This window comes from Cricetulus griseus, chromosome 4, assembly GCF_003668045.3.
Source record: "Cricetulus griseus strain 17A/GY chromosome 4, alternate assembly CriGri-PICRH-1.0, whole genome shotgun sequence".
In the NCBI taxonomy this organism is placed as follows: domain Eukaryota; kingdom Metazoa; phylum Chordata; class Mammalia; order Rodentia; family Cricetidae; genus Cricetulus; species Cricetulus griseus.
In genome coordinates, this window is record NC_048597.1 from 128,541,368 (window position 1) to 128,562,744 (window position 21,377).

The 21,377-nt window shown below is 48.5% G+C and overlaps 1 protein-coding gene across 1 annotated transcript in view; it reads right to left on the minus strand.

Moving 5' to 3' along the window:
* Positions 1-19,563, minus strand: part of Panx1 (pannexin 1) — a 38,853-nt gene extending 19,290 nt beyond the window's left edge. The window contains exon 1 of the mRNA XM_027410834.2: positions 18,910-19,563. Within this exon, the coding sequence (XP_027266635.1) occupies positions 18,910-19,090 (181 nt within the window). The 5' untranslated portion in view covers positions 19,091-19,563. The remainder of the gene's footprint in view (positions 1-18,909) is intronic.
* Between the last annotated feature and the right edge of the window lie 1,814 nt (positions 19,564-21,377).

Consider the following 21,377-nt stretch of genomic DNA (forward strand, 5'->3'; position numbering starts at 1 on the left):
TTTCTTTCTCTAGTTCCCTGACTGATGAGGCAGGCTCTATCCCTCATCCCAGGCAGGGTGAGGGGTGCTGAGTGCCTGGGCTCTGTGGTGTGGTGGTATTTAAACCTCACCCTACCACTTAGAGGGTGACTCATGGCTGGTGAATCACTTAACCTTCAAAGCCAGGGTCTCTAATGGGGATGACATTAACATCAATACTGCACACTGTTATTGGAAAGAGAGGCGAAGAGGCAGCCAAGGGGTTCCTGTAGTGCTTTGTTCTCATTGGTCACTCTGTGAGTGCCAGGAAGAACAGGCTAACATTTCCTGAATTGCTTTAAAGACTAAAGCACACCCACCATTGTCTCTTCTACTCTGTGAGCTGGGCCTCCCTATGCCCTAGAATGTAATAGGCCTCCAAAGGTCACCCTCCCCTGGGGACGGGATGATCCATACACTCATATTAAGAAAAGGAAGTGACATCTGCAATGTCAGGAGGGTGGACTTTGGAGGTGGTGATGGGGTGCATGGTAAAGGCCCTGAGCACCCCTCTTCTTCAGCAGGTGACCTGACACCCAGACATCAAGAACGAACTTCACAGCAAGGCTTGGGAGAGGTCATCCTGAAGTCACCAGCCACTGTAAAGTGTCTTATAATAGGGACAGTTCTTGCCATCAAGTGAGGGTATCAAGCATGAGTTGGAATGGGTAAGACATTTCTAGGTCCCCCTTATCCCATTAAACTTAAGATGTTGCATTTTATAAAACAGAGTGTCAGGGTACACAGGTCTTCTCACACTGTCCCTGTGACCCTGCTAATGCCTCCTGCATCATTACCTACCAGGGCAGGGTGAGTGTTAGTAACCAGGCATCTGTACTGGCCTGCCCTTGGGGTCCTCAGCTGCCACCACTAAGCAACCCCCTGTGCACATTTGTATGTTCCCCTTTAAAAGGGCCCTGCTCACCTCCCATCTCTTTCTCTCACGCTCTCTGCTTCCCTGCCTGTCTCTCTATCCCCCTTCTCTTCTGCTGCTCCTATCCCCAGAGGCCAGTTTCTCCCTTCTCTCCCCACTTTTCCCATTCCCTTTGCACTATTTAAAACAAACAAACAAACAAACAAAAAACCCTCTATGTGAGCTCTGTTGCATGGCATCTTTCTCTCATGCACCACTTTTTAAATTACAACAGTGAGTAGTCCCCAGGTTCTCTTAAGTCTGCTGGTAAGCCCCCTGCTTGGGAACATCTGTCCAAATGCTCCCAAAAATGAACAGTGATGTTAGGAGTCCATGGAAGTCTGCCTGGCTCAGAACACTCCTTGGATACCACCCTCAGAACACTCATCTCCAACATGTAAGAACATTCTCCCTGAAGGAAACTACTTCAAGCCCTAGTTTGGGGTTCAGGGCCCTTCCCTGTGGCAGTAGCAGAAACTCTTGAAAAAGTAAAAGAAAAACATCTAGACATTTTATAGTAAAGCTTTAACAAAGGAGAAGGGAGAAGATGGAGAGCTGGAGTTGAGGACATGCTGAGGTCCTACGGGAGCATCCCTCACCTAGAGTAGAGAGACAGCAGACAACTGGAACTCACTGGACCCCATCCACTCCTTCACCTACTCTAACCTCACTCATACTGGGAGAAACAGCCAATCTTCCTTTACCCTGGAGGGAACTGAAGCTCAGAGTGGTCCAGCCATCCTCCACCCCTCTCTGCACATGCCTCTGAACCCAGTTACTCCAGTGAGCCCCCTCCAGAGGAGTCCCCAGTAGAATCTGTTAGAACAGGCTGGCCTCCCAGGCAGTTCCTCTAAGCTGCTGGAAGAGAGGAAAGCTTTCTGGCAAGGGTTGAGAACATTCAGGAAATGAATGAGTACAGCCTCCAGTATTTGGTGATTTCCGCCTGGGACCCAGAAACTAAGTCAGAGAAGCCAAGGGCCAAGCTGGGATGACATGGACTAAGAAAGAAAAGCTGGAGTAAAGGGAAGGCACCAAGGAACAGCACTGAAGGGCCCCCAGCTGTGAGCCTATAATTTTCCCCTGGGGACAGTCCAACTTGCAGGTAGGTCAGCCACTGCTGGAGGCTGAGACATTTGGGACCTGGGACTTGACAAAAGGGCCCCTTGAGACCCTAGATTAAAGGTTCTACACCACTGTGTCAGTTAAGGAGAACACTGGGGTCTCTAGGCATGGCAGTTGTGCAATGTCCACCACTTTGCATAAATGTGTGTGTCCTGATCTGAATAGAAATGTTCTCTGCAGGCTCAGGTATCGAACACTTAGCCAACAGTTGGTGGTAATCTTGGGAAGTTCTGGAAGCTTGGTGCTGTGGGTCTTGTGGAGAGGTAGGTCACCAGGGTGTGCCTTTGTAGGATGTGACTGGTTCTCTGACCCTTCTAGTCTCATTCTGCTTCCTCCCCCCATGCTCTCACAGCCAGACATTCCAGCCAAGCACACACAGACTGCATCTCAGAGGCAATGAGTCCAAATCACCCATCCATTCTGAGGGAACTGGGTCATTTGTTTGAGAAAGAATGACTACAGCACACACAGGGAAAGTCAGTAGTTTCAGCTTTATGCCAAGAAGAACAAAAAACACTCCTCTGGTTGGCTGAAATGCAGAGACAGCTGTGGGTTTCACACTCACACTAAAGACGGTAAGATCTTGAAGAGGAAATGTGTTTACTGGGGCTTCACGAAGGAAGTCTCATCTACCAAGCAGAGAATCTGAGCAACAGAAGTCTCCCATCACCCCGCAGTGCCTCCACCTTGGGCCTGGAGTGTGATTACACCTTCTGCCCAAGCCCAATGGCCATTAGCACTGCCTAGACCCAAATCTGCTGCTGCAGCAGTGCTAGCACACGGAAAACATACACACACACACACACACACACACACACACACACACACACACACACACACAGTTCCTCCTACCCCACAAGTTTGGCTGTGTTGCAAACTGAAAAGCTATAGGGAAGCATAGGAAGCAGGCCTCACTCAGGAGCTAGCGAAACTCATCAAAACAGCGACTTTAGCAAAAATGAAAACACTGGTAGGGAAATCTAGTCAGCTGGCGAGATCTTCAGAGAACTTTGCGAAAATGCATGGGATTCTAGAAGTATCACACTGAAGACACCACAGGGGGCAGCAGAGGCCCAGGGAAGAGATCCTTGTGATTAGCGTTCACCCCACTCACCCATGAGGAAAGCGAGGCACTAAGAGCCCTAACTATGGAGAGACAGAAACTCGGGCCTCCCCATTCTTGCTAGAGAAAGAGGAAAGAGAAGGCACAGGTTACGGGATAAAACTGGGTCTGAGACAGGGCTGGGAAAGTCTGTTCAGGGGAGACACCTGCTGGGGCTGCTGCTCTAGGAGGCACAAAGGAAAAACTACATAATTGCAATTATATTGCTGATAGCTGCTTTCTGAACAGTTTTAAAGTCAACAAAATGTTTTCATTTCACAAAAGAAAAATAATTATAATCCATCTACTGTAAATTACACACATACATACACTCACACTAGTACACACACACACACACACACACACACACACACACACACACACACACATCCATATTCCCCACCCCCCCCACACACGTATCTCATACAAGGGATCCAAGTAGACCATAAAACAGCCTTCAAAGTTCTAAACCTGAAGCACTGGCTACCTTTTAAGGGCACCAGAAAAAAACCTGAAAACCATTCTTGTAAACTCCCTAGTTGGGTGGGAATTATCATAGGGAAAGCATGAAGACAGTGCAGACAGGAGACCCGAGTGCTCAGCTCTTACAGTAGCACGTCTCAGGAGGCCAAGGCAGACCCGAATCTGCTGCTGGCGACTGAAGACGGATGCCCAGTGGGTCTTCTCCTGGCACTCAGAGCTCCAGGCCACCAGAATGCTCAGCAAGTTCCAAGAATCTCACAGTCACTTTCCTTCCAAGCAGAAGCCCGTTCCTCTCCTTGCACCTCTCTGGCCAACTTCTACCCAAACCCATCTTCAGCTTCAAACACAAGACATTCTCGAATTAGATTCTGGGAGACCCAATCTGCCCATGACTGCCTTCCCTTTCTCTGCAGGAACTGACTTCAAAACATCCACATTATTTCATACTGGTGAAAATATAAGCACTGTTTGCAGCCCAGAATCAAAAATGGAACTGAAGTGATTTTTACTGCCATTAGGCCAGGTTAACTCACAAGGATGCCTCTGCATGATGGGGGCTGGGCTGCAGTGCATACACCTCAGTAATGCTGGCTTTTGCTAAGACAGGCATAGGTGTGACCTACAGGAGCCCCTAACACATCCCAGACACTTGACCACCTGCCGAACAACGTTCAACAAATACTCCGAAGCTTAGGAGAAGATGCTGCTCCACAAACTGGATGAGGCTCAGCCAGGACAGCTGAGAAAAGCCACAGTCTATGCCTACCAGTGGTGGGAACCAGGACATGCCCACAACCAGGGAGAGAAACACCAAGTTGTCAATTGTCATCAGAGAATATGGTGTAACAACACAGCCTGACACACAGACAATTATTTGAAAACTTGTATCAGGTATGCAGGACTTTAAGGTGGAAAGGGTGTGTTGCTGTGTTTACCTCATCCTTTCTTAGTTCAACACTTCATTTTGAATGTTTTTCAGAACTACAGAAAAGTTACAAGAACATGACAATGACATCCCACTCCATGTTTGGATTTAAGCCCTGAGGTCTCACACCTCATGCCCTCTATCTGCATCTATATAACACACACATTTGTGGCTACAGCTCACAATCCTTTTGTCAGTATTGTATGTCTTCTAAGAACAGGGCTTTCCCTTAACCCAATGCAATCACCAAGTTAAATTAGCATAGCAATAGGGACTTGCTGGACTGTGCTATCTGTACAAATTGAGTTTCCTTTCCCAAAATAACAAATCCTTATAGCCTTGTTAGCTTTAACTACCAATCTGGCACAGCCTAGAGTCACTTAGGTCTCAACTGAGGGATTGCCCAGATCATATTAGCCCATGGGCATGTCTGGGAGTGGGGTTCTCATTAAATGATATAGGAGGATCCAGTTCACTGTGGGCAGTACCATTCCCTGGGCATATGGTCTTGGGCTGTATAAGGAAGGCAGCTATGAGTGGGTCTGGGAGCAAGCCAGTGAGCACTATTCCTCCAAGGCATCTTCCTTCAAGATAGGACTTGAGTTTCTGCCCTGACTTTCTCCCAGTGACAGCTAACCTGTGAGCTGAAATAATCCCACCCCTCATCTAAGTGGCTTTTGGTCAGTGCTTTTTCACAGCAACAGAACAAAACTAAGACAGATTGGAACTAGAAGTGTTTCAGAACATGTGCATAGAATTTGCCAGCTAAGCTTCAAAAATCAGAATTCAGAAATGTTCCAAACTCTTTGAGCATGATGCTGATGCTCAGAAGTTTCAGATTTCAGAGCATTTTGCACTGCAGATTTTCAAACTAAGGATGGCCAACACACTTTCAGGTTTCCTAAGTTATCGTTTACAGCAGCAACTTGCTTTGCTCTAATCGGTTATGCCTCACATGCTGCATTTAGCTGTCATGGCCACCTGATCCTGGGATGGTCCACAGCCTGTTTGTCATCCACACTCCTAACATGTGCAAGCATAGTCTCTGCATCTGATGCCATGCCCACCTTGATTTGCGCTTGTCTGTTTTTCCAGGTTTGGACTCCCACAACTGGGGTGGAACACAGGGAGGGGCCAAGCTTTTCCCTCAGCATCCATCCCAGTTTGAGAGGCACAAGATGACAGCTTCCCATTAATTGGTGGTGTCACCTCTGTTGTCATACTGGGTGCTATCTAGCTCTCAGTATTGCAGAAGTGACTTCTCCCCTGTGAAATGCTAAGGGACCTGAAGGGAAACCATGGAGATGGTAAACATTGCATCATGTAAAACCATATTCTTCAGCTTGTTTCCTTCATCACTCTGACTTAGAAGCACAGATCATTCACCCTGGGAAGTGGCGGGGGGGGGGGCAATCACACACAAACCAGTGTGACACCCAAATCACACTGGGATCACTACCCCTCCCCCAGTCCAACTGTGATAACTTGAGTCTGAAATGGTCCCACAGATTCATTTTGAATGCTTACTCCCCAACTGGTGATGCTATTTGGGATGGTGGTAGAATCTTTATGGGGTGGGTGAGCAACTAGTAGAAATAAGTCCTAAGGATTAGGCTTTTGGAGGTTACAGCCAAGACTTTTGGGCCACTGTTTCCTTGTCTACCACAGTGTAAGCAGTCACAACCACAGGCTCTCACCACAATAGATTCATTGTGAGGAAAACACCCTGCCAAATTTCCTCTGCTCCCAGGGACTGAGATCCCTCTGAAGCCATGAGCCAAAACAAGTATCTCAGCCTTTAAGGCATTTCTGTCATGTAGTTTGGTCACAATGTAAAAGGAGCCCATCCACACCGTTGTCAATAAAGGAAACCCGTGAATTGCTGCCATTATTTCTATCTTACAGAGGTGGCTCAGGGAATTGAAATGGGCCAATTGATACTTGGTTAGGTTACAGTTCAAGTCTGAGTGTGTAGTTATATATACTGAGAGGAGAAAACAACAACAACAACAACAACAACAAAAAAAAAAAAAAAAAAAAAAAGACAGACCTGGGGCTGTTAGACCCATGGGATGCAAGGTTAGCCAATATACAAGAAACACACAAGAAGGACAGAATTGAGTCCCCAGAAACCCAAGCCTGAGCTGAGATCCAAGTTCATAAAAAGGTGTCATTTAAGCTACAAAGTTAGGCTGGAGCAATGGCTCGGTGGGTTAGGAGTGCTTACTGACCAAGCATGAAGACCTGCATCAATTCCCAGCACCCACATAAAAAGCAGGGCATGATCACATGTGGGCCTGTAACCCCAGTACCATCGGGGCAGAAGAAGACTGCTAGGGCCTGCCTGGCTCCAGGGAATAAGGACGAGAGTAATAGGGCTTGCCCCATCTCAAGGAAATAAGGAAGTGACTGAGTCATTGTATGTACTCACAGTGTGCATATACACACACACACACACACACACACACACACACACACACACACACACACACACACTACACACACACACACACACACACACTACAGAGGCAACAAGATTTGTGGCTAACAGGTGGCACACACAGACCTTCCCCAAGCACATCTGTGGAGAGCCAGAAAGGTGGCTGGGGACTATCTGTATGGAGTCTACATGGTAGAACAGACACTGGCCTGAATAAACAGATTCATTAAAAATGTCACAACAGAAATGAGATGTGAGGTTCAGAAAGCAAACCCTTTCGGCAATCCAGGCTGACCAAGCTTCCCATAGGAGAAATGTGTTGGCCCTGGGGTTTGCATTTTTAGAGTGCAGTGGGAGAAGGTGGCACAGACTCACAGTGGGCACTAGAAGGGTCACTGTAGAAAGTGAGATGAGGGGGAATTAGCTTGAGAATAATGTTAAACAGTTGGTGGAAGGGCAGGGAAAACTCTAAAACATGCCTTGAAGAACAGGTTGTTAGGATGGCAGTCCGGAATGCAAACCTCATTCATAAGGAAGCAGTCTGGAAGTCCATTCAATGTGGCCAAGGGGATGTTAGCACACAGGAGGAGATCAGGTGAAGTCTTCTCTGAAGAGAGATTCCTGGAATCCCTTTTCATCGCTGTTGCTTTATATAAACAAAACAAACGAAATCTACTACATTCAAAAGGTACTAGATTTCTCTTACTTTCCATCAAGTTATACAACCTAACTCTTCTCACTTATAAAGCCTCACAGATTGTCTGGAGGCACGAAAGGAATTGCCCATCACAGGGCTAGTCACACAGGGAGCTTGGTCAGTAAAGGGCTTACCTTACAAGTACAAGGACCTGAGTTTGAGCCCCTAAAACCCATAGAGAAAAATCCAGAGATGGTAGTCTGTGCTTGCACCCACCATGCCAAGGGGGCAGAGACAGGAGGATCCCTGGGGCTCCTGACCAGTTTAGCCTCCTTGTCAAGTTCTGGACTAGTATGAGACATGCGCCCCCCCCCCCCCGACACACACACACAAACACACACACACACACACACACACACACACACACACACACACACACACACCACACGAAACAGCAGCTAAGGTTTTTATTTCCACCAAGCAGCATGGAACAGGATATAGGCTTCTTGAGTCAAATGCTGTATTATTTTCTTCAGTGCACACATGATTAATTTCTCATCAACTTTTATCTTCTAAAATTCTGCAGCAAATCACCACCATGAAGGTGTATTTAAAAATGTCCCAGCTGGAGCAAGACTGAGCTTAACTAAGCCCCTCTTAATCATTTCTCTCCCAAAGATGCTGTCTAAAAGCTAGCTTTTATAATTCCTGATACAAAGAAACCCTGCTGTGGAGAAGGCCTTGAATATCCCCACTCCGTACTGAAACAAACATTATAACCATGACAAAATGAAAAGAAGCTATGATGACTGTCACCATTATGGTGACAGTGTCATGAGACTCCTGCAAACCCAAAGACATTCTACGCAGATCACATGGGTTGCTCGGGACAGATTAAGACCCTCAAATGGCAAGGGACTTGAAAGCTTTTCATCTAAATGAGGTGTTACCCTTCAAAGACCTTGTGCCAACATTACAAAGCCACAGCCTGGGGTTCATGACTTCAGAGGGCTGCATTCTTCCCGAGTCTTCGTGAGACACCAGAATGCAGCTAGGTCTTAGCTCACAGCACGGGTGGTTCGTGTCCAAAAGTGAGAACAGTACAAGAGAGAGAAATAGCACCCCAGAGCCCACACAACCACGGGCGCCGCTGGGAAGGCCTGGGAGTGCCTCTCTGAGACCGATTTCAGGACAGGCACCTTCTGGTCACCTCTCAGCCACCCAGTTGGTTCCTACTGTTGGAAATAAATACCTAAAGTGGGTTCCTTTGGTTCCTAACAGGGGATTGACTTTCTGCTCCCCTTGGTCGCTCCAATGTGTGCACTGGGAGCAAACAGTTTTCAGTAGAGAGATGAAACCTTAGTAGGGGAAGAATGTTGGGTACAATAGTCATTGAGCTCTCTTCCTTCCAAGGCCACTGGAGGGAGGAAGACAGGCACTTGCCAGTCCTTACTTGCCAGTCTCACCTCAGCAGAGCCAGGGAGAGCCTGAGTGGCAACTTGAAGTGTCAGTTTGTGGCAGCTCCTAGTTCTACCAAGTTCCTCCCACTGTGTGTACTTCATTTCCCTCCCTTTGGAGTGGCAGGCTCCAGTGACTACCAAGCCAGTGCCAGACTTTGGCTGCTGGTTCTTGGCTCTAGTACTGAACAGCGGCTACCCTGTGGTTTGCAAATGAGTGGACTGCAGCAAGCAGTCGGCTCCCAGCCAGAGCACAGCCTAGGAGAAGCTGCTCTGGTTTTCCACGGGGCAGCTGCCAGCCCTGTGAGCTCTCGGGAACCCCAGGTTAGACCAAGTGTAAAGTAGAGTTAACATTTAAAGGAAAACTTTCAACGCCATTTATTTTCTAACTTCCTATTAAAGTTCATGCAGCTGACAAAATGGAAACAGGAAAGAGGGCTCAGAAGTGAAAGTGTCTCTCTCTTTTTAAACAGAATTAAAGCTTAAAAAAACAAAATGTTCACTGAGCAGTGGTGGCACACACCTTTAATCCCAGCACTTGGGAGGCAGAGAAGGGTGGATCTCTGTGTTAGAAGTCAGCCTGGTCTACAGAACAAGTTCTAGGACAGCCAGAGCTTCACAGAGAAACCATGTCTCAGAAACAAAACAAAGCAAAAAGTTCAGACAGGAACAGTGTCCTACACCTGTAATCTTAGCACTAGAGAGGCAGAGGCAGGAGGAGAGTGAATTTAAGACTGGCCTAGGCTGTATGAAACCCTGTCTCAAAAAAAGCCCGAAAGAGAGGAAGGCAGAGAGGGAGGGGAGCAGAGACAGACAGACAGAGATGGCGGGTGACTGATTTCTGAAGAATGGGAAAGAATTTCACAAGCAGAGGCTGAAAGGAATGGTATCAGCCAAAGGGAAGGGGCAGTCCCCTGACACTGCCAAGAGTGACTGCCACACCTCAGTGTAATGGTGTAATAGGGAACTACAAACCTGGAAATGTCACTTCAATCGTAAGAACAAACTAAAAATGAATAGCGTTGGGCCAGCGAGATACTTCAGAGGGTAAAAGCCGTGTAAGCCAAAGAACCTGAACTGGATCCTCAGACCCCAGAAAGGAGAGAACTGACTCCTTAAAGTGTCCACAAGTATGAACAAGGGACATGGGATTGTGGAAGTGTGTGTACCAGGGGCCCCTCTCCTGGCATGTACCTGCAGTAACCCCACACTGCAGGCTGCTTTCCAGTCTACTTTCTTCTGAGTGTGAAGGGTCCCCAGAGGCTGTGACATGCGCATCAGAGGGATGAACAATGGCAGATAGGAGCATCTAGTCTTCTGCTAGGGATTTCTACAAGTGGAAACCAATGCCATTCAAGGTTTTGAAGTGACTTTTTGTAAAGCTGTAATACATATCACATATGCCAACAGGCAAAGGGTTTAGCATTATTTAAGAAAAATACTTTTTAAATTTCAAAGCTTTAATTTCAAAAGCTATAAGTTGTAAACTAAAGCTTCTTTAGAGTTCTAACAAAATCCTGAGTGTAAAGTGTGCTTGAGACCGGAGACTCTGGGAGCCACTGCTCCAGAGAAATGCTTTCACAGGGCAGCACATGTAAGGTTGCCCGTGAGCTATGCACGCATCAGGACACAGCAGCTAAGTAAAGTGAGGGACAGTAACCCTAAAAAAGTCCTATCCTGCTTGAAAAGAATGAGGTGGGCTGAAACAGGCATCCTCCACATTGTGCACGCTGCTTCTGCCTTTGTCCTTGCAAGTTGATACTCAGCATTAGCATGAAATTTGTGGTGTGAGAGGGTTGACAGAGAATAAACATCCTATTAAATTGTACTTGAGATGAAAAAAATTCCTGTTGTATTTTGACAAAATTATTTTTATTAAAACACACATCCATGAAAAGAATGAGATGGGGCTGGATGTAACACAAAAAATAAAAGACCCAAAGACTAATACTAGGATTTAGGTTCAAGCTAACGATCAGAAAAGAAAAGCAGCTGGTCACTAGCTCTTACTCCACCTCAGACTGAAAGGCAATCCTGGCTCCACCAAACCTCAGACGGTAATCCAGACTTCTATGCTCTCCTCAATGTAGCTGGAGAATGACTGCCTGGTACTGAGCCCTTGCTCCTCCTGTCTTATACACCTCTCATGAGTCCTGGGATTAAAGGCGTGTGATCATCTTTGTGTGAGCTGTTTCTCCTTAGGACTGGATCAATCTTTTGTAGATCTGGGTTGCCCTGTTCTCACAAAGATCTTAATCCTGAGTCCTAGGATTAAAGGTGTGTACAACCACCTCCTTGCTTCTGGCTGCTAGGATTAAAGGTGTGTGCCTGACTTTTATGGCTTGTGTCTGACTTTGCTTTCTGAATCCTCAGGCAAGCTTTAATAAATCATAAATGATATATCAACACATCCAGGAGGTGGCTCAGAGGGTTAAGGCACTCACTGCACAACTCTGAGGACCTGAGTAGGACAAGGCAAAACTGGAGGTGGAGATGGGAAGACTTCCTGGTTTCCAGGCCCAGCTAGCCAGGCCTAGAGCAGGAAGAGCAATAGCCTGCCTGCACACACATATACACATACACATACAGATTCTCTCTCTCTCTCTCTCTCTCTCTCTCTCCTCTCTCTCTCTCTCTCTCTCCTCCTCTCCTCTCCTCCTCCCTCCCTCCCTCTCATATACACACACAATCAGGCACACACAATCACACACACATACTCACTCGTGTGCACACATTTACACACACACAGAGGCATGAGTATGAAAACATCTCCAAGGCACACTAAAGATAAATGAACAATCCACAACAAAGTACCCATATATATTGTTTAACTCTTTACATTGATTTCTTTATTTTGTGGGTGTGTATATGCTGTGGGTGTGTGGGTACCACCGTATGCATGCAGAGATCAGAGGACAACTTGAAGGGCTCAGTTCTTTCCTTGCACCATGAAGGTCAAGTGGATTGAACTCAGGCTTTAGGTTCGGCAGCAACTTTCTTTACTCACTGAGCTGTCTTTCTGGCCCTGTTTAAGTTCTATAATAATGTTAAAATGCTACCAGAATGATGTCTTCCCAACAAAAAGAAGTGTAACATATACTACTCCATAGAGTAGTTACCTCTGGCCAAGAGAATGGGATTAGGGTAGGTACGTACTCAAAAAGGATAGGGGTTTAGTTTTTCCCTTTATGTCTGGATCTTTAACAAATACACCCAATATATATAGACACACAGCCTTTGGCAAATTGCAGCTAACTGATGTTGTGTAGCAGTTTCCTCTGGACTGAAACTCTTCCTCCGGAAGGAAATCATGGAGGCAAGGGGGACTCACAATAAAGTTACATGGCCCTACCCAGAGAGCTACAAGCAGTGGACATCTGCCATGGGAGCTACAAGCAGTGGATATCTGCCCTGGACCTATAAGCAGTAAACACCTGCCCTGGGAGCTACAAGTAGTGGACACCTGCCCTGGGAGCTATCAGCAGTGGACACCTGCCCTGGGAGCTATCAGCAGTGGACACCTGCCCTGGGAGCTATCAGCAGTGGACACCTGCCCTGGGAGCTACAAGCAGTGGACACCTGCCCTGGGAGCTATCAGCAGTGAACACCTGCCCTGGGAGCTATAAGCAGTGGACATCTGCCCTGGGAGCTACAAGCAGTGAACACCTGCCCTGGACCTATAAGCAGTAAACACCTGCCCTGGGAGCTACAAGCAGTGGACATCTGCCCTGGGAGCTATCAGCAGTGGACACCTGCCCTGGGAGCTATAAGCAGTGAACACCTGCCCTGGGAGCTACAAGCAGTGGACACCTGCCCTGGGAGCTATCAGCAGTGGACACCTGCCCTGGGAGCTATAAGCAGTGGACACCTGCCCTGGGAGCTATCAGCAGTGGACACCTGCCCTGGGAGCTATAAGCAGTGGACACCTGCCCTGGGAGCTATCAGCAGTGGACACCTGCCCTGGGAGCTATCAGCAGTGGACATCTGCAAGCTGAGCTGGTGTCTTAGCTACTGTTCTACTGCTGTGAAGAGATACCATAACCAAGACAACTTTTATAAAAGAAAGCATTTAACTGGGGGCTTGCTGGCAGTTTTAGAGGGTTAGCCCATGATCATTATGGCAGGAAGCAGACAGGCGTGATGCTGGTAAGTAGTAGCTGAGAGTTTTACATCCTGATCCACAGGCAGCAGGTAGAGAGGGAGTGGCTGGGCCTGATGAGGGGTTTTGAAACCTGAAAGCCTACCGCTGCTGACACATCTCTTCCAACAAGGACACACCTTCTAATCCTTCCCAATCAGTTCCATCACACAGACAGGGAGCTATTCGACAGGAAGCTTCTCTCTCTCTCTCTCTCTCTCTCTCTCTCTCTCTCTCTCTCTCTCTCTCTCTCTCTCTCTCTCTCTCTCTCTCTCTCTCACACACACACACACACACACACACACACACACACACACACACACAGGGTTCAGCCCTGTATCCGGAGGGAACAAATCTGTTAACATCTTCCCAGGACAAGTCTAGAACTGCCACAACAGCATGGCCCTGCAGCATGGCCGATGGGGCTGACAGCCAGGACGCAGTGGCAATCATACTGCACTGGCGACTGCCTGCCACCAGCTGCGAGGCCACATACTGATTGCAAACCATTTCCATCAGAATCTTCATGGGCTAACACGGACACTGTATTTCTTGAAAGAACTGTTTTAGTCAGGCTTCTCTAGGAGAACAGATCCTCTAGGGGATGAATATATGTCAGAATTTAACATTGTGATGACAGCCAAGTCACATCTGAGATGCTGAGAACATGGAGCCTCAACAGTCACAATAGTCTTAGAAGCTAGAGTCATTGGAAAGGTTGAAGCTTCAACTGAGAAAATGCCTTCATAAGATCAGGCTGTGGGTGAGCCTGTGGGGCATTTTTAAATTAATGATTGATGTGTGGAAGCCCAGCCCTTTGTAGGTGGGGACAGCCCTGGGCTGGTGGTCCTGGGTCCTATAAGAAAGCAAGCCATGAGGAGCAAGCCAGAAAGCAGCAGGCCTCCATGGCCTCTACATCAGTTCCTGCCTCCAAGATCCTGCTCTATTTGAGTTCCTGCCCTGACTTTCTTCAGTGATGAACAGTGGTGATGAAGTAAGTATAAGCCACATAAACCCTTCCCTCCCCAGGTTGCTTTGGTCATAGTGTTTCACAGCAATAGTAATAACCCTGACACTAGACCACTGATGTGCATAAAACCAGCCAGCACTCCTAGGTTTCCCAGTAAGTGTCAGTGGGGACATAGCAGTAACGGTCTTGCTATTTATTGAAAGAACAAACAGACCAAGTGGTAAATGCGAAATAAAATCACTGAAGATAGTTAGGAAAAAACAAACAAACAAACAAAAAAAAAAAACAAATGGACACCTGCTACAAGAGTGAGAGCAGGGGGCTGGAGAGGTTGAACAATGGTTAAAAGCACTGACTGTTCTTCTAGAGGACCCGGGTTCAATTCCCAGCATCCACATGGCAGCTTATAACTGTCTGTAACTCCAGTTCTAGGGGATCTAACACCTTTATATATACCAATGCACATCAAATAAAGTTAAACAAATTAAAAAAAAAAGAGTGAGAGCATTCTAGTAATAGTGGAGTTGAAAGAATAAAATAAGTTTCTTTTAAAAAAGATTTGTACATCCACTTATCTGTGTGTGTGTGTGTGTGTGTGTGTGTGTGTGTGTGTGTGTTGGGGGGGTGCTTCTGTATTAATATGGAGATCAGAGTACCTGATAGTTGAATTTTCAGGAGTCAAGCCTAGACAGGCCCCAAGGCGTGTTTTCTTACACTTGGCTGAAATACAAACTTAGGAATGCAAAGTCATTCTGGAAGATGAGTTCATCTTTCTGGAAACTGATATTGTTCTCATCCTTCCCTCAGTGAGGGAGAAGGGAAACAACTGTGGAGATTATTACAAGCAAACTGTATGTGTCAGCATTGAAACTGGGAGGAATTTTAGTGTCTATACAAGGGACTGCTCAGCAGATGTACGTACGGCTGGACTATACTATGCTACAGGGTCATTCTGCCACTAAGAAGCTAGCGAGGGGTGCATTGGTTCAGTGGATAAAGGCACTTACTTTCCAAGCCTGATATTTCAAGTTTGAGCCCCAGGGACCACATGAAAGAAGGCCAGAAACCCCTTTTGCAAGCTGTCCTCTTACCAACACTCATACATGTGGTGTGGCATGCACATGTCCACACATATACACAGACACATTAAATACAGGTAAGCAACCTAAACAACAATAATAAAAAGCCCAGTGACATGACACTTGTATTATGATATAAAAAGTACTCCAAAATGTACTAAGTACAGAAAATGGGTTACTGTGGCACAGCTGGGCTGTTTAACAAGTGTGATGTATACATGTGGGTGCAGAGGGAGAAGAGGGCCTATGAATTTACTACTTATCCTCTAGAAACACAGACAAGGTCAAACACCTGTGCAAGAGGGCCTCCCTGAACCTCCACACTCTTCCTGGCTCTTTGATTCTGAGTGTGAGCTGAAGGTATGCTGTGATTGGGAAGCTAAGTATTAGTCCATGCTTACACGTGCAGCATCAGCTATTTGTAGCTACTGAAGGAAGGGGATTATTTTGGCTAACAGTCAGACCCCTCCTGGTAGGAGAGGCATGGCAGCAGTCATCTCCACAGCAGCGGCAGCTACTTGCTGACATCTCAGTGCGCTGGAAATCAGAGCAGACAGGAGACAGGGCAGAGCCTTCTTTAAGAATATCCAGCGCACACCGTACAGAAGATTGAAAGCTAGATGAGAGACGGGCAGGGTGAGGGCTGGTAGAGCACACAGCACCAACTCTCCCTACTCCATCCCAGGTCACCATCCATTCCAACTGTCTTCTGCAGGGTGGAAGTTTTAGAACTAACCACAACAGTTGCCCAACTGAGTTCTGACTCCTTATATTCTGTCCAACAATGCGTACTTCCCTGACTACAGTCTTCAAACTGTGAGCCAGGACTTGGAAGTAAAGAGCATCTCTGAACAGCTCCTTCCAGGGGGACTGTGTCTGTAGTTGTTCCCACCAGAGGGTCAGTTAGGACCAGTGAGCAGCCCCAGCCCCAGGTGTCTGCAAAGGCTATCAAAGCCACCTGAATCATGGCATATCTACAGCCCTCAAGAATAGATCAATAAAAGACTATGTATCTAACAGGTGAGACAGCCACACGGGCAGGCTATGTGACAGAAGGATTCCAGACGACAGAGAGGGAGGGAGGGTAAGGGCTAGGAGAGGGCCACTCAGCCATGCTTGGAGCTGCCAAGAACTGCCCCCACACTCCTGGAGCTGTCCTCCCTGACAGTGTGGTGGGCAAACTGTCTGCTGCATTTAAATGGTTCCACCATCTTTGGTTGTCTTATTTATGGTTTCTATTTCTATGATAAACACTGTGTCCAAAAACAACTTGGAGATAAAAGGGATTATTTCAGTTTATGCTCCTATTTCATCCTCCATCACAGAGGGAAGTCAGGGCAGGAAATCAATGCAGGAACCTGGAGGCAGGAACTGGAGCAGAAGCCATGGAGAAGTGCTGCTTACTGGCTTGCTCCCCATGGCTTTCTCAGCCTCAATTCTCATTTATCCCAGGACCACGAACCTAGTGGTGGCACTGTCCAGTGACCTGGGCCCTCCCACATCAATCATCACTCTGGTTGGGGCATTTACTCAATTGAGGTTCCCTCTTCCCAATGACTCTAGCTTGTGTCAAGTTTTCATAAAACTAGCCAGCATACTGGGGTTATTACAATTATTAAAATCTTCATTCTCATTCCTTTGGACGGGGAGGTGTTTTGCCTTTGATACCACATAGTTAAACTAAACAAAATCAATCACTGATCGTGAACACTAATCTCCTAGACTTCTGTTGGGTTATCCACACACCTGTCTTCCCTTGAAACTCTTGAGCCCTTCAGAAGACAAAGGCATCTGCCTGAGTGTTCACCAAGCAGCCTAGTGCTCAAGAGTTCCCTCTGCCTTATCCTGAAATCAGCAACGGCAGGATGTCACCTGGTAGCAGACTAGTATCCAGCCGGATAGTAAACTCCCCCAGGCAGAGAGAGAGGACTGTGCCTTGGAATCCTTTTCTATCCCCGATAGTGCACAGCAGAGCTCACACACAGCCCAAGCAGAGCCTTGCTGGCTGGACCCACCTCCATAACCCCAGATGCCTCTCACACAGTACATCCATCTGGACCTGCATAACAGACCCCAGCTACGGGTGCCTCAGGGGTCCTAGTACGGGAGTCAGCTCCTCCCTGTTAGCCTCTGCCCACACCAGGTGTCCAAGACTTGCTTCTTCAGCACAGGGATATTTATTCCAGGGGTTTTAATGCCTGGCACTTGGTTCTGCCCACGGCTAGAAGGCAAAGTCTATCATCAGGCCCCAAGCAACTCTGTGGTTTCCCTTCAGCATTCATCTCTGCCCAAGAACTAGGAAAACTGAAAGCTTGCTTTGCACCATTGCTTTAGCAACTTTCTGCCATACATGTCACAGAACTACACTCGCCACGGCCTTTCCTGACCAAGCCTGCCTCAACTCCACCAGCACCTGTACTCTCTCAGGTGTACAGACAGCTTATGTAAGACCACTCTTCTGTCCACATCTGTTAAGATCTAGGTACCCAGGTACTTCCTATTCCTCCCCCATCTCTCAGAAGGACCCCCCCCCTCTCCCTTCCTGCACTCATCCCCAATCCATGCACAAGATCTCAACTGATGCCCCAGTGCAGGGCAGTCACGTGCTCAGAGCCACCTCTCGTCTCCTCCATCCAGAACCTTTGTGTCCTCGCTATTACTTATTGAGTGCTGTTGTTGACCAGTCTGTCATTGGCCTCCTGATCCCGGATCCCAGGTGAGTGAGTGTGTGCCTCTCTGTAGTAACCTGACTCAGGTCCATACACCCTTAGCTCCTAGAGTCCCCAGCGAGCCCCCTGCTCTAGGCTGGCACAGCCCCCCTGAGCTTCCCTTCTGAGAGCATGTAACTGTCATGTGAAATTCCTGGCAAAGACCTAATCTGGGCTAATTCACACTCCACCCACCTTGACACAGACATTCTGCAAGGTCCTGCCCCACCTGCAAGTGCCGTTGGTCCTCCTCTACACTACTTACCTGCAACTCACACACTCACTCAGGTTATGAAAGTCTCATGATCTCATGATTCCGCCTCAAACACTAGATTTCGGAATCTCGTGTAACTATTAAGATGAAATGAGAGTTTGTATGAAAGGGATTAGGTCATTTCTTCACCTTTCATTCATAGCAAGGCCTAGGTGGAGGACCTCTTCTACCTCCAAGGGCAGTTACTCCCTATCGCACACAACCCTAACACAGAACCCAAGTACCAATGAAAAGCAAGACAGTGAAACACGCACACTGTACATGGAACGCTTCTCTTTACATCCTCCCTGGAGCCACCCGGGTGTGAAATTTTAGGTGATTGAACAATTAATGGGGAGAGGAGTAGGAAGAGTCATTCTTGGCACATCTAGAAGCAACAGGCTGGATGTGAACTCCAAGCCGCAATCATGGGGCGCAGGAGACAAAGGAACTGGAGGGAGGATGCTAGGAGGGTCAACAGAGGTGTCCAGATTACACATGAGCAAAATAAGCCTTCAGACTCAAAATCCGGTATGACCAGGGGGGCTACATTAGGAGGGGAATGCGGAAATGCTGGCTGTGGGTAATGAGATCTCTTCGCAGGCCCTGCCAAACCCAGACAATGCCAGTCTAACCCAGGATGTCCCTGCGCCCCCGGCCTCACCGATGGAGATCTCCTGAGCGAAGGCCAGCGAGATGAGCAGCAGAGGCAGACCCACGGCGATGCATGTGACCATCTTGTCCACCGCTAGCTCCAGCCGCAGCCCCTTGAATTTGGGCTCGGTGGGCTCCTTTAGCAAGAAGTCCGAGAACACGTACTCCGTGGCCAGGTGGGCGATGGCCATGGTCTCGGCGCGCCGGGTGCCGCGGGACTGGCAGCCGAGGGCAGGCGCGGGTGCTGCGGGCAGCCGGGGCGAGGCGCCGGGTCCTCCGGGTCACCGGCCGGGCGCGTGGCTTCCGCTTTCCCTTCCCGGGCTCCCGGGCAGGCCCACCATCGCACCGCCTTGGCAGTCGCTGGGGCGACCTCCTCGTAGGGACCGCACGGGAGCCGCAGCTGCCTGGGATGCCCCAGGCTGCGCAGGGCGCACGAGCTCTAGAGCTGCGGCTGCAGCGCTCACACCCTGTGCCCAGCCCTCGCGGGTCCCTGGCGCGCGCGACACCAGTACTTGGGCTTCTCTGCGCGCGCAGGAGCAACAACTAGCCGGGAACAAAGCACTTGGCCCCAGAGGCCACAGAAGCCCGGGCTGCACTGCACGCTCGGCTCAGAGAACCGAGCTCTTCCGGAACCTACGCCGGGGAAACCCGGTTCCCAGGACCGAGCAGTTTCCGGAAGCGCGCTTACGCGGGCGGGATGGGCGCGGCCGCACCGGGACCCTGGACTAAAGAAGGGTCACCCTCGGGACAGTCCCGCCCCTCCCATCCCTGTGCTCAGAGCTCCCAACTCTTAACACATAGGATTAAAAAAAAAAAAATTTTTTTTGGAGTCCTTTCTGCTGGCAACCCCTTCCCCTGAGAACGAGGTGGCCCCTTTCTAAGCCTCGCCCACCATTGTGTGGGCGTGTGGTGCTGAAAATGAACTCATGTCTAATGCACTGCTGCCCGCTAGACAAGCGCTCTACCACAGCCATACTCCAAGGTGCCATCCAGATTCTGTAAGAGCCTATGCCATTAAAAGGTCAAAACAATCATGCGGTGCAGAGTGTGTAAGGATTCAGGCATTATGATGGCCTGCCCCTGTCACCTGGCAGAATGCTCTCAGGCAGTGCCTTGGTCAGCCCAGGGTTCCATGGCTAAGTAGTCGGTGTACTCAGGTGCAAAGGACCCCTTTAAAAGAGAGACCCGCCCCCCTACTTCTCTCTCTTTCCCTTGTTCCCGGGGCAGACAGGACTTTTCCTGTCTCCCTCTTCTGTCCTGTCTCTTTACCTTATTTTCTTACCTCCCCGAAAATAAAAATTTCAATAAGAGTCACATCTACAGGTGTGTGTTTCCTCATCTACCCACCATCCATCACCCGCCCCAGGACCCGATCATGGGGACCTGCCACCTGCGGTCCCAACCCATTATTCTTTATTCCTAACAGAGGGAGCCCTGGACCTTTCTAGGGTTGAGGGGGGGGGGGGCAGAGGGAGAGAGGGGCAGAGGGAGGGGGAGAGGAAGGAAGGAGAGAGAGAGAAGGTCCAGGCCTCTGTTCTTTTCTCTATCTTCTGGTCCAAAGCAGTAGCCAGGGCTGCAAAGGAGTATCAACTGGCAGGTGTGTGATTGGCTTTGGAATACCTCATGGAAGAGGATAAGAAATGATCCAACCGTTTGCTGCCTTAGAAGGTGAAGGACCAGGCATGAACACCTTCTCTGGGCTGTGTACATCAGTAGGGTCAAAGGGGGTAAATCCAAGGCCCACATGTACCTCTCCTCCGGACTAGTCCTCCACAGTCCTGTGCTGGTGAGCCTCACGGTCCCTACCTCAACCCCCAACTGCTGTCTTCTACATTTCCTTAACCCTTGCTGTTGGCGCTTGCCCACAGATAGAAGCCTGGTGCTCCAATTTTAACATTCCCTCACTCTTGAGGGCTGCCCCAACTAAGTCTGAATTGTTGTGCTTCTTTTTGGCAGATCTGATAGCTCCCCACCTGCATAACCAGCACCCCAGTTTACCCCCACCATCATACTGCTTACAGGAAGATATCTTCCAGACCCTCCAAGCCATTCACCAAATGTTTGTGAAGTGTTGGGAAGTAAAAGTGACATGCTCTAACTTGTATTAATTTCATCCAAACAGGCAAAAAAATGAAGCCCTGTCACCCAGAGTGTTTTTTTAAGTGTCCCAGTTTCCACTCCTCTGTCTATTCTTCTCAAGGCACATGTTATGAGACAGTAATGGGCTAGGGAAGATGAGTCTGTTCCGGGCGGGCAGAGCTGGGATGAGTGTTTTTAAGGAACCAGTAAGTCATAATGCAGTTGTCCTCCCTGTCAGGATCAACTCATTCAAGAGGAGAAAAGGCCCCTTGGGAACCCTCTCATGGCCCCTCCCCTAGCTGGAATGAGTCAGTCATTCTCTTGGTGCTTCCCTCCCAACTCTTTGGTACCCAGCTCTCTCTGGGTAGGTGATGGTGGTGGCTTGGATATGAACCACTA